The sequence below is a fragment of the Phyllobates terribilis genome, unplaced genomic scaffold (assembly GCF_046119375.1).
Source record: "Phyllobates terribilis strain yellow unplaced genomic scaffold, ASM4611937v1 Scaffold_8__6_contigs__length_399053987, whole genome shotgun sequence".
Lineage (NCBI taxonomy): Eukaryota > Metazoa > Chordata > Amphibia > Anura > Dendrobatidae > Phyllobates > Phyllobates terribilis.
This window is the reverse complement of record NW_027362768.1, coordinates 297,755,594-297,769,550: the sequence shown is the minus strand read 5'-3', so window position 1 is coordinate 297,769,550 and position 13,957 is coordinate 297,755,594. Positions and strand designations below refer to the sequence as shown.

General features: G+C 41.3%; 1 protein-coding gene across 8 annotated transcripts in view; it reads right to left on the bottom strand.

Annotated features, from left to right (window-relative positions):
• The window catches only part of IQSEC1 (IQ motif and Sec7 domain ArfGEF 1), a 913,452-nt gene that overhangs the window by 239,079 nt on the left and 660,416 nt on the right, over positions 1 to 13,957 (bottom strand). The window contains exon 1 of one of the 8 annotated variants that reach the window (XM_073644469.1): positions 5,520 to 6,006. The exons of the other annotated variants lie outside the window; for them this stretch is intronic. Within the exon in view, the coding sequence (XP_073500570.1) occupies positions 5,520 to 5,587 (68 nt within the window). The 5' untranslated portion in view covers positions 5,588 to 6,006. Of the gene's footprint in view, positions 1 to 5,519; positions 6,007 to 13,957 lie in introns of those variants that run through there. 8 annotated transcript variants of the gene reach the window in all.

Genomic DNA, 13,957 nt, shown 5'->3' with positions numbered 1-13,957 from the left:
GTTAAAGGTAGCAATATATAAAGAGATATATTTACTAACACATTTCTTCTCCAATACTAATCCTTTTTTTTTTACCTAGACTGCAGTCATCATGTCCCGTATACTCTGTGTAACAGCTGCAGCCAATTACAATCACTGTCTTGAGCTATTACCCACTGAGAGCAGTGATTGGCTGCAGCAGTCACATAAGGTATACATTACATCACTAGCCAAGGTAAACAGAAGACCAGCGCTGGAACATCGGTGATGGAATGGATGAGTATAAATCACCCTCTCAAGTTATAGCGCAGCCTCTCGCTGCTGTTCAGGGCTTTCTTGATTCGTTGCAGTGGTATTGTCACGTTGAAGACGCTGCAATCAATCACTGTGCTCAGCTGTTCATAACTTCTACATCTGCAGAGCTGCTGAGACCAGCGATTGGTTGCAGTGCTGTATTCACCACTGCAGCTAATCAACAAAGACTGGAGCAGCAGCAAGAGGCAGCGCCCCGGAAGTATGAGGACAAGGTCAGTTGTTTTTTTTTGCGTTCTTGAGCCTATGGAGTAATAATCTTTGAAAAGGGACAAACACTTTAAGTTTTGCATCTCAAACAAAATAATCCTGTACTAATAAAATACAGTTATTACGTCAGACCCGGCTTCCCCAGAACTGAGGGCGTTTTAGTCCAGTGACAACACAAGGGGTTGTCCACCTTTGGGGACACTATTTTTTTTTTGTTTCATTTAAATGCACGTATTTAAGACTGAAAATCATTATTGCAACTGGTTTTCATTAAGAAATTTGCACTGTTTGCCTTCTTCAGCCTCTGTATTGCAAAGTCTATTTCTGGCTACAGAATGAGTTCACTGAGAATCTATCAGTGAGCTCATTCTGAAGCTGTCAGGGGACTCTTGTTTTTCTTTTTCTGAACTCTCAGCTTATTTATGACCACAAACCACATCAAACAAATAAAAAAGAGTCTGGAAAAGTCAAATGGTGCCAGATTTTTAATAAAACAAAATGATTTTTAGCCCCAAATAAAAGCATCAAGTAAAAAAAAAATTCCTTAAAAGTGGACGACCCCAATAATACAAGCCACTCCGTGATGGATCATTTATTTCTTTTGGCTTAAATTCCTATATTGTACTTATATTATATACAACGCCGTTGCGTCATTTCTATATAAAGATTGCAAGTTGTGAGCGGTCGTACAAAAGTTGTAATATAATAATAAAATAAAATGTGAATATAATCCAAATAATTCACCTAAAGAACTGCGACTAAATATCACCCAGATTGGTGGTCGGCGGTAATGCTGTATCCGCTGAGAATCTTGCGCTGTAATCTTGCAGAAGTGTAAGGTGCTGACTGCCATGTATACATTTCCATACATAGTAAGTGTCTGGGATACAATAAGATGTCAGCACGTCTGGACGGCTCATTGTCACCACGATGACTTCATCGGCTGCTCACAGACCTGTTTACATTCATTCTCCTTGCACTCTGCGCATACATCTGCTTTATTTTAGGCATTAGAAAATGCTGTAATTAAGTCTGATGGCTTCTCTTGCTCCATATGCATTAAAATAAACCTCAGACATTGTGAGTATTTAGACATAGTTGCTGCAAAACCTTAGAATTTTGCTGTAGTCTTGCAGCAATTTTTGGCAAAAAGGATCCATGTCCAGGTCAGTTGAATCCCAGACGACCCAGGCACAAGTTAAAGGTGAAGTTTTTTTTTGGTACACAGTTTTGGAGACAAATCCATGAGTGAATTCTTGAGATGAGCAGATCAGTCAGTGGAGGATCGAGTTAAAGTTTCACATGTTCGAACATTTTGAGATTCGATTCGCATAAAAAACACTTGCCCGACACCATTTCCCACAAGGCTGAAGCATCAGAGAGTGGGCTAATGTCATTTTGTGTTGATGCATGGACTTTCCCATAATGCCCTGCAACTGTGACCTCTAGCGGACTATCATACCTTGTACCTTGGTCAGTACCTGGCCATCACAGATCAGCAGTACCCAGTGGAGCACAGTTTGTACGTTTTCCATCTACAGAGTCACAGGGTAAGGCTATGTGCCCACGATGCAGAAATGCTCCGGATTTTTCCTGAGCGTTTCTGCATCTCCCTGGCAGAAAAAACGCATGCGGATTGTACATGCGGATTGTACATGTGGATTGTACATGCGGATTGTACATGCGGATTGTACATGCTGATTGTACATGTGTTTTTCCTGCCAGGGACATGTGGATGTGAAGCGTTCTTCACATGCATTTTCGCATGCGGGTTGTCAAGCGCTTTCCAAACGATTTTAGCATCACTTGGAAAGTGCTTGTCAACTTGGTCACACTATATAAATCCATGCAACCGGCTTGGATTTATATAGCGTGACCGTAAAAGAATGGTAAAAAATAAAAATATACTTACCTTCTGATGGCCCTCGGTGTCCTTATCCGATGCGTCCTGGCTTGCTGGTAGCTCGCGGTGGACTAAAGGACCTGCCGACATCAGCGGTCGTGTGACCCATCACATGACTAAATGACATCATGGCTGGTCCTTGAGTCCACCGCAAGCTGCCGGCAAGCCAGGACGCATCGGATAAAGACACCGGGGGCCATCAGAAGGTAAGTATAATGTATATTTTTTATTTTATTCTTTTTTTTTACAGGTTCTATGGTACCCGGGTCCGGAGGAGAGTCTCCTCTTCTCCAAACCCGGGTACCATCCGCACATAGAAACTCATGAAATCCGCATGTACAGATCCAGTGATGCGGATTCCATGCGTTCTAATGCAAGTCAATGGGGGCGAAAACGCAGCGCTTCCGCAAAATAATTGGTAATGCTGCGGATTTTTCCGCAATGATAATCCGCAACGGAAATTTCTGCAGCATGTACACAGCACATGCGGATTATCATTGGGGAACATGGCAGACCTTCTACTAAGCGTTTTTTAAGCGTTTCTGCAGCGGAATTGCCGCTGCGGAAACTCTTAAAAAACGCATCGTGGGCACACAGCCTAAATCTCTTTCTCCTGTAGTGTGTAAGCTCTTATGGTCAGCGGGGTCCTCTCTCTCCTGTAGAGTGTAATCTCTCATAGTCAGTGGGGTCCCCTCTCTCCTGTAGAGTGTAAGCTCTTATGGTCAGCGGGGTCCTCTTTCTCCTGTAGAGTGTAAGCTCTTATGGTCAGTGGGGTCCTCTTTCTCCTGTAGAGTGTAAGCTCTTATTGTTAGTGGGGTCCTTTTTCTTCTGTAGAGTGTAAACTCTTATGGTCAGTGGGGTCCTCTATCTCCTGTAGAGTGTAAGCTCTTATGGTCAGCAGGGTCTTCTCTCCTGTAGTGTGTAAGCTCTTATGGTCAGTGGGGTCCTCTCTCTCCTGTAGTGTGTAAGCTCTTATGGTCAGCGGGGTCCTCTTTCTCCTGTAGAGAGTAAGCTCTTATGGTCAGTGGGGTCCTCTCTCTCCTGTAGAGTGTAAGCTCTTATGGTCAGTGGGGTCCTCTCTCTCCTGTAGAATGTAAGCTCTTATGGTCAGTGGGGTCATCTCCTCTCTCCTGTAGAGTGCAAGCTCTCATAGTCAGTGGGGTCCTCTATCTCCTGTAGAGTGTAAGCTCTTATGGTCAACAGGGTCTTCTCTCTCCTGTAGAGTGTAAGCTCTTATGGTCAGTGGGGTCCTCTCTCTTCTGTAAAGTGTAAGCTCTTATGGTCAGCAGAGTCCTCTCTCTTCTGCAGAGTGTAAGCTCTTATGGTCAGCGGAGTCCTCTTTCTCCTGTAGAGTGTAAGCTCCAATGGTCAATGGGGTCCTCTTTCTCCTGTAGAGTGTAAGCTCTTATGGTTAGTGGGGTCCTCTTTCTTCTGTAGAGTGTAAGATCTTATGGTCAACGGGGTCTTCTTTCTTCTGTAGAGTGTAAGCTTTTATAGTCAGCGGGGTCCTCTTGCTCCTGTAGAGTGTAAGCTCTTATGGTCAGCGGGGTCCTCTTTCTCCTGTACAGTGTAAGCTCTTATGGTCAGTGGGGTCCTCTTTCTCCTGTAGAGTGTAAGCTCTTATTGTTAGTGGGGCCTTTTTCTTCTGTAGAGTGTAAGCTCTTATGGTCAGTGGGGTCCTCTCTTTCTCTCTCTCTCTCCTGTAGAGTGTAAGCTCTTATGGTCAGCTTAGTCCTCTTTCTCCTGTAGAGTGTAAGCTCTAATGGTCAATGGGGTCCTCTTTCTCCTGTAGAGTGTAAGCTCTTATGGTTAGTGGGGTCCTCTTTCTTCTGTAGTGTGTAAGATCTTATGGTCAACGGGGTCTTCTTTCTTATGTAGAGTGTAAGCTTTTATAGTCAGCGGGGTCCTCTCTCCCCTGTAGAGTGTAAGCTCTTATGGTCAGCGGGGTCCTCTCTTTCTCTCTCTCTCCTGTAGAGTGTAAGCTCTTATGGTCAGCGAGGTCCTCTTTCTCCTGTAGAGTGTAAGCTCTTATGGTCAGCGGGGTCCTCTTTCTCCAGTAGAGTGTAAACTCTTATGGTCAGCGGGGTCCTCTCTTTCTCTCTCTCTCCTGTAGAGTGTAAGCTCTTATGGTCAGCGGAGTCCTCTTTCTCCTGTAGATTGCAAGCTCTTATGGTCAGTGGGGTCCTCTTTCTCCTGTAGAGTGTACACTCTTATGGTCAGTGGGGTCCTCTCTTTCTCTCTCTCTCCTGTAGAGTGTAAGCTCTTATGGTCAGCGGGGTCCTCTTTCTCCTGTAGAGTGTAAGCTCTTAGGGTCAGCAGAGTCCTCTCTCTCCTGTAGAGTGTAAGCTCTTATGGTCAGCGGGGTCCTCTTTCTTCTGTAGAGTGTAAGCTCTTATGGTCAGCGGGGTCCTCTCTTTCTCTCTCTCTCCTGTAGAGTGTAAGCTCTTATGGTCAGCGGGGTTCTCTTTCTCCTGTAGAATGTAAGTACTTATGGTCAGCAGTGTTCTTTCTCTCTCCTGTAGAGTGTAAGCTCTTATGGTCAGCAGAGTCCTCTCTCTTTCCTCTCCCCCGCTTGTATTTTCCGAGCAGTTACAAGCTTTCCAGTATTGAGATTCAAGCAAATTTATTCACCACAAAACTAATTTTTGGGGAAAATTTGGCAAAGTTGAATTTCAAAAGATCTGCTTATCTCTTGTGAATTCAAAAGGAATACAAAAAAAGAAGAACTTACTGTACATTTCTCATAAATTGCCAAATCCAATTCTGACTTTGCCTCAAAAATTGCATCAAAAACTAAATCAAAAATGTGTATTTTCAGATAATGTAAAAGTGTTCGTCAATCTAGAACCCATTAATTCCCACATTCAGTTGGTTATTGTTTCTCTGGTTCTTATCAGAGTCACACCCTATAATCTCAATTTAGTAGTCTTTCTATATACGAAATTCCTATTTTCAGAAGCTCTTCTGATGCCTTCAGCCAACAGATGTTCATTTGTATTAATCATGTAATCTAGCTCCTGGGTAGGAGACCCATCTCCAAGACAGCAGCTACCCTACATTGCCCCCACTAAATATCTCAAAAATTATTAATTTCATTCATAGACTTTGACCTTACCTTATAGTTCGGACCGAAAGGCAATATTTCCACATAAGGTTCCACATCGCTCCTCCATCCCCCTTCATGACCACCCGGGATGTCCTGTGCAATCCACTTATAAGGTACAACTTATAAGATCAGTTCAGGACTCGCGAAGATGCAGTAGACACCAAAAACGCTTCAACTTGTAGAAATCCTCAGACTTCTGGGACAAAAACTTCAGTTGAAGCCTCATCTCATGTTACCTCTTCATGGTTTACAGGAATCTGTGTTACGCTGAATATTATGCACATTTTCCGAGGAAGGAAAAAAAAACAGAAAGTAACCTCAAAATGACTGGTTTGGGTTTTTCCTCTAGTCAAGATTTCATCCAAGGGTCTCTTTATTAAGTCTCTTCAGAGTCTCCGTACAACTATGCTCTCTCTGAAAACTGCAAGTGAAATCATCTACTTGAGACTGCACAAGACCCCAGCTGTCTGCAAACTATCTGACTTGACGGCTGTGTAATAAACTCTTTCCCAGGCCAAGCGCTCTAATGAATCATTTTCCAATAAGCAAACAAGGAGCTTGAAACTTAAATGAACCAGGGTAATGTGAAGCTCCATCTCTGGACGAGCTAGACACAGTAATCTGTTTTTAGTACAAGGAAATGAAGCCGTGTTAAGGACACACTGGTGGATTTCTGAAATGGAAAATTCAATCTAGAATCATTTTGTCTTAATGTGCTTCTTCAGAAACAAGGGGGGGTATCTTGGATTAGAGACCTAGAAGAAACACCATAGGTTTTATAGAAGCAACCTCCCAAAAAACTTGCATTCTATAGGGGAAAACACTCCAACAGTACTCCAAAAGGATCCAATCCCGTATTTGTACTTAAAATAAAGCTACAGGGAAGATGTAATTCAGGTTTATGAATAAAGCTAACATGGCACATTGTATATACAGTACATAGTGCAAACTAAAATGCATGTACAGCACAAAGGTGAGCCATCTGCGGGAGATGTCAGCTGTATATCATAGAATTATAGAATGTTAGAGTTAGAAGGGACCTCCTGGGTCATCTGATCCAACCCCCTGCTCAATGCAGGATTCACTAAACCATCTCAGACAGATGTCTGTCCAGCCTCTGTATGAAGACTTACATTGAAGGAGAACTCCCCACCTCTCATGGCCGCCTGTTCCACTCATTGATCACCCTCACTGTCAAAAAGTTTTTTCTAATATCTAATCTGTATCTTCTCCCTCTCAGTTTCATCCCATTGCTTCTAGTCTTTCCATGTGCAAATGAGAATAAGGATGATCCCCCTACAGTGTGACAGCCCTTGACATATTTGTAGCTATTAAGTCTCCTCTTAGCCTTTCTTTTTTGCAAGTTAAACATTGACAGATCCTTTAACCGTTCCTCGTAGGACATAGTTTGCAGTCCGCTCACCATCCTGGTATAAGGCTGGGTTACCTCGATCGGTGCTCTAAGAACAGGAGCCTTTACCAACAGCCCATTCTTACAGCCGGAGTGCTCGCTGATGCGCTCATAAGTCTCTTCAGCCAAAAGACATATTTGCAAATTAAAGCACTGATCACTGCCAAATGGCAATGAACGATCATTAAAATGATTTTAAAGAAGGAGGAGCTGTAGGTGACACTGCTGCGACAGCTGAGAAAACTTCAATTGTGGCTTTCTAACAACTTAGATGTTGCAGTCAAACCCAGTTGTCTGACCGAAGGGGGAGTCCCCCTTTCATTATACTTCACTCTTGGACAATGGTGATCAAGGTCTTAAATAACTAGTATTGAAGGTTTCACCATTCCCAGACACAGCCAAGAGGCTGCTCTAAGCATAGAAGCTCTTAGGTACAGTACTGCAAACGACATACCTTCAACGCCCACCATCAAAAGACATTGAGCATACATCCAGGTGTTTTTAAAGAGGGGAAATTACTGGGTTCTGACCCCATGTGGAACTAAAAAATATGGCCATCTGAATTATTATTGTAAAGTAGCTCTGTTCATGATAGTCTGGCAGCGCTTAAAAGGAATTCCCTGGCTTTTACCCTTAATCCTTTAATCCATGTTCAGGGATCTGGACTTATACAAGGCTTCCTGGGTTGGCGCTGCTGGCTGGTGGAGCGGACTGGCAGAGAAGGATCGTAAAAGCCAAATTAAAAGTCAGAAAACAAAGTCAGAATTGGCAGGCAAAGGCCCAAATCAATACAGTCCGAGGTCAGCAACTAAATACCACACAGGATTAGGGCAGCAGAGGTTTAGGACCAGAACCAGGGTCAGGTATAACCTATAACTGGAAACTAGAGGCAGGGAGCTATATGGTGTGAGCCCCACCTAAGTCTCACAGAAAGGAGACAATGACATGACTATGTTCAGGAATTAACCCCCAAGTTGTCTGCCTGGACGACACCACAATTCCCAGAATATCATTCAGTTCTTCTGTATTGTTATCCCGCATCGGCAGCGGTGAAGGCGTGGTCCATTGACTGAAGCTGAAGCAGAGGGAACGAGCATAGATATAGATGGAACAATTAGGTTTAATCACTTTAGTGAAACATATCAGCTACTCTACAGCTTCTAGAATAAAGAATCCCGTTTTTGTACCTATAGATTCAATCCTTTACTGGAAATGAGAGGGAATGCCCCTGTTTACTGGGGAACTTCATAGTGAAAACTGACAATTTCTAAAAGTCTATGTACATACTCATTCATGTATGTGAGCAGACATAAAGGGCTTGAAAACTTTGAAATACTTTTAAACACTTGAGATATGTATGAAATAAAGACTCATATTCCCAAATCATAGTCTAAGGGGTACATGACGTATCTGGGACTAGGGCCAGATCTGCTAAGGCATGACTTCGCAGATTTACAAGGAATTAAATAACCTAAAAAAAGGACTTTAATCGACAGATTGTATATTTCTAACAAAAGCACTGTAGATCTGGAACTAATTAGGAATGAGCTCACCATGGGTGGAAACTGGAATTGTTATGACCTAGCAGTCCCCCAAATGAAAACATTGAGGAGTCAGGAGACGACGATGTCAGCGATTCCAGTTCTTACTTCTATACACCATACAGAAAAGTAGAGATTTGGTTGGGTGCAGCAAGCTATGTTTCGACTTCTCAGTAAATACAGTAATAACCATAACAAAAATCACAATGAGAGCCACCTCCGTGTGCTGGTGAAACCACAGTGCGCCTAAGGGCTCGTGCACGTGACCCATTATATCGGACCTGTGATATCAGTGGTTTTCACAAATAGCACTCATTCCCATGATATTCTATGGGGCTGGGCACATATACGATTTTTTTCCTAGTACCGATTTTGGTCGGAGTGTTAATTCAAATTTCAATGTTCAATGTAAGTCTATGAGTTCGGGAAAAACATCACATCCGAATGTGGTTCAATTTACGAGGACTGAGAGAATGGAGAAAGTGGAGGAACTTTTTTTCTCTCCACGTCCGAGAAAAACTGATACCACCCTGATCAAACGCCGATCAGATGGAGAGAAAACGGTCGCGCAACCCTACCCTAGCAGAAACTTCCTTCTCACATACAATTTTTCCAGGTTTTTAAAAGTTTGGTAAAGAAGGGTTTTTATTATGTTTTTTTTCTGTTGTATAGTGTAATTCAAAACACTTTTTTTTTCGTTTTTTGCTTTTTTATCCGTCCTAGAACCAGCTGTATTTAAAAGAAAAATAGGACAAAATGGCACAAAAACATGGAAAACAAAGGTGCCGTATATGTAAATTTTCAATAATTTGCAACAGCATGAAAAATACTACAAAGCAGTGGTGGTGAAACCGGGCTAAAAGCTGTTTCTTAAGAAAATAAGGGCTGCAAGGGTATCAGGCTTGTTCTGCTATTCCCTAGTAAAAAACCTCCGTATGCATCCCTCTGAAATCAGAGCATATAGAAATACTGTAGGACAACCTAGAAGTCTCTGGGTAGTGTATTATGGCTCTTTATAGTGTAGTAATACATACAGTACAGACCAAAAGTTTGGACACACCTTCTCATTTAAAGATTTTTCTGTACTTTCATGACTATGAAAATTGTACATTCACACTGAAGGCATCAAAACTATGAATTAACACATGTGGAATTATATACTTAACAAAAAAGTGTGAAACAACTGAAAATATGTCTTATATTCTAGGTTCTTCAAAGTAGCCACCTTTTGCTTTGATGACTGCTTTGCACACTCTTGGCATTCTCTTGATGAGCTTCAAAATGTAGTCACCGGAAATGGTCTTCCAATAATCTTGAAGGAGTTCCTGGAGATGCTTAGCACTTGTTGGCCCTTTTGCCTTCACTCTGCGGTCCAGCTCACCCTAAACCATCTCAATTGGGTTCAGGTCTGGTGACTGTGGAGGCCAGGTGATCTGGCGTGGCACCCCATCACTCTCCTTCTTGGTCAAATAGCCCTTACACAGCCTGGAGGTGTGTTTGGGGTTATTGTCCTGTTGAAAAATAAATGATGGTCCAACTAAACGCAAACCGGAAGGAATAGCATGCCGCTGCAAGATGCTGTGGTAGCCATGCTGGTTCAGTATGCCTTCAATTTTGAATAAATCCCCAACAGTGTCACCAGCGAAGCACCCCCACACCATCACACCTCCTCCTCCATGCTTCACGGTGGGAACCAGGCATGTAGAGTCCATCCGTTCACCTTTTCTGCGTCGCACAAAGACACGGTGGTTGGAACCAAAGATCTCAAATTTGGACTCATCAGACCAAAGCACAGATTTCTACTGGTCTAATGTCAATTCCTTGTGTTCTTTAGCCCAAACAAGTCTCTTCTGCTTGTGGCCTGTCCTTAGCAGTGGTTTCCTAGCAGCTATTTTACCATGAAGGCCTGCTGCACAAAGTCTCCTCTTAACAGTTGTTGAAGAGATGTGTCTGCTGCTAGAACTCTGTGTGGCATTGACCTGGTCACTAATCTGAGATGCTGTTAACCTGCGATTTCTGAGACTGGTGGCTCGGATAAACTTATCCTCAGTAGCAGAGGTGACTCTTGGTCTTCCTTTTCTGGGGCGGTCATCATGTGAGCCAGTTTCTTTGTAGCGCTTGATGGTTTTTGCAACTGCACTTGGGGACACTTTCAAAGTTTTCCCAATTGTTCGCACTGACTGACCTTCATTTCTTAAAGTAATGATGGCCACTCGTTTTTCTTTACTTAGAATTTGTATTATGGCAAGAAAAAAGCAGCTAACAGTTTATTCAGTAGGACTATCAGCTGTGTATCCACCAGACTTCTACACAACACAACTGATGGTCCCAACCCCATTTATAAGGCAAGAAATCCCACTTATTAAACCTGACAGGGCACACCTGTGAAGTGAAAACCAGAATGCCAAGAGTGTGAAAAGCAGTCATCAAAGCAAAAGTTGGCTTCTTTGAAGAACCTAGAATATAAGACATATTTTCAGTTGTTTCACACTTTTTTGTTAAGTATATAATTCCACATGTGTTAATTCATAGTTTTGATGCCTTCAGTGTGAATGTACAATTTTCATAGTCATGAAAATACAGAAAAATCTTTAAATGAGAAGGTGTGTCCAAACTTTTGGTCTGTATTGTATGTGTGCATGAGTCCATAGGATAGGCCATCGATATCAGATCTGTAGGGTCTGATACTCAGCACCTTTCCCCACCGATCAACTGTTATCAGCTCCGCAGAGTCCGGATGTAAAGAATTTATGGAATCGGAGCATTGTGGACTTACAGATTTTTCAGTGGCCTCCCTTGAATAGGATGGAACTAAGGCCCATTCCAAGACCTCAGTAGTTTAACAAATATAATTTGTCAATCATACAAGTGTTTGTTTCCAATTATCTGGTTTACTTCATTTAAAATTAGACCGATTTAGAAAACCGAATAATCAGTGTTTTACATATCACACAATTTAGTAATTAGTATTGTCTGTCTATTTTTCATAAAATTAGAGATGCAATTGTATCAAAAACATTTCTTAGCTTGATTGAAAAATGCTTCTGTTGTACACAGATGGAGTGATTAGACTATTATTAGTAATAGTGAAATTAAATTATGGCTATAAGCCAAAAAGTGATTAACCTGCATAAGTCATTAGCCATTATATAATGTTATCAAGCTGTAAACATCTTAATTACTGATAAACACTTATTATTACTGGGTATATTAGACTGGATCATCTGGTGTAAGTTATTTTAAGTTTTATTGTATAGTCATGTGTGTATATATATATATATATATACACACACACACACATATATATATATATATATATATATTACACACATATATATATATATATATATATATATATATACACATATATATTACACACACATACTGTATATATATACATATATATTACACACACCAAAACACATATATATATATATATATATATATATATATATATATATATATATATATATGTATAAGAGAGAGAGACAGACAATTCAGACTTCGAGGGACCATCCATATCATCCTAAGAAGTGCAATTTTCTTCTATCGTATACAAGTTTGACTATTGTGTAATATATATCACATGCCTTGGAAGAATAGCTGGAGAGTTTAAGAAGTTAAGCTGCAGAAAATGGTCCCCCTCGGTCTTTGTTTACTGCAAGTCTCTGGAGAGATGATGTCCCATACAGCCACATGACTTTGGCCAATCTCTGGCCTCAGCGCTGATGCCAGCTTTTAAGTCACGTGACTGCAGAGGCCAATGACTGGCTGCAGCAGTCCCATAGATATAGGGCACATCATTGGTCAAAGAGCAAAAAAAAATAGACTGTCAGGGGCAAAGAGCAGCTGCAGCTAATTACTAAATGATCTGCCAACCTCAATCTACATTAATAAGGTCTGGACACATTGGTGTCAATTCATCAGTTTTTCCCAAAATTCTGGGTTAAAACAGCTTGAAATGTTGCATAATACTTTTTCAATTTTTTTGTAATTTTTACACCAGCCTTAGCCAGCTCTACCTACTGAAAAGTGGGCACAGTTTAGTAGGGATGGGGTGTGTCCGAACACAATGTGGGGGTTTCGGCTCTCTGGTAGCTGCGTGGATACTTACAGGCATAGGGTTTTAATATCAGAATAAAGTATATTGTCCTTCATAAACTTTACGGCTTCAAAACGGAAACCGCTTTCTTCAGAACAAATGAATAAACAAAAACAGTCCTTTCTCCAGCCCATATAAATAAACAAAAACAGTCCTTTTCTCTGCACAATAAATTAAAATGGTCTCACTAACTTAGTGTCACAGGAACATCTCAAGATATAACACAGAGTAATAATAATAATAATAAGAACCTATTTTGGAAAACAAAAGGTTTCTCATTTACCTCAGTGAAGCCCGTTCAACATGATATTGTGCTCCTCTACTATTAATCATCTGGAAGAAGTTTTTCTCCTCAAGCCACGGGGTCGCAGCAGCAGTTACACGTGTCTACATGTGGTGTGCCTTCACACAACACAGTCAGGTGAGCGCATACTTTTTCCTTTTCTACCCAGCGATACTGCTCTGTGTGTGCACTTTTGTCCCAAAAACAGTTATTCAATAAATCAAAACCATCTCACCAACTTAGTGTCACAGGAACATCTCAGGCTATAACACAGAATATTTACCAGCTTTGTCTTTCTCCAGCCTCAGCACACTACTACTACCTCAGCTAGACCAGGTATAGTTTATCAGGCCAGCAAGACTGAGACTGTAGTATGGGAGCGACCATTCCCACCCAGGCTCTTTTGGTCGCTCCTAAATCCTGGAACCAAAATCCAGTCAAAATAAAACCATCTCTTAACACATACCTGCCACCCAAGACATTACCTCCTGCTTTCTTTCAATGGGTAACATCAGAATTTACACCATAACAATGTTATAAATTATAACAGAAATATAAACCAGTACCTGACTACATTTATTTATGATGGTGCAAGGCATCTGAGAGCTATGCCAAAATAATTTACAGGTGCACGCTTCTTCATAAATTAGGAGCTTCTTACTCTAGCGGACGCTTCATTAAGACTGGCGTACAAAACGCCAGTATTAATTATTCTGGGCCTACGTGTTTAATGCTCTGCAGATTCTTAGAATAATACCGATATTTTATTTGCCAGTTGCCTATCCGGAATTCTATTTAATATTACCCTCTTTATATCCCAGGAAAGACTGAAAAAAAGCTATAACGTTCTAGAACTGTCCTTTTATTGAGATTAAGTGAATTTCAATTCAAAGAAGAAATTAGGCCAAATGATGATTTTTTTTATGTAAAATCTGTGGCCACCATCAATTTCAAGAAGAAATGGGTGATGCTCTACGAACCCCTTAGGCAACTCTTTGGATTAAATTTACTGTAAATCTTCCACACTACAATCCAATCAAAGCCACACTGATCTGAACGATTGATTGTGTAAAACCTCTGAGCTTTGTTGAATGGCTTTGGTTTCTCCAT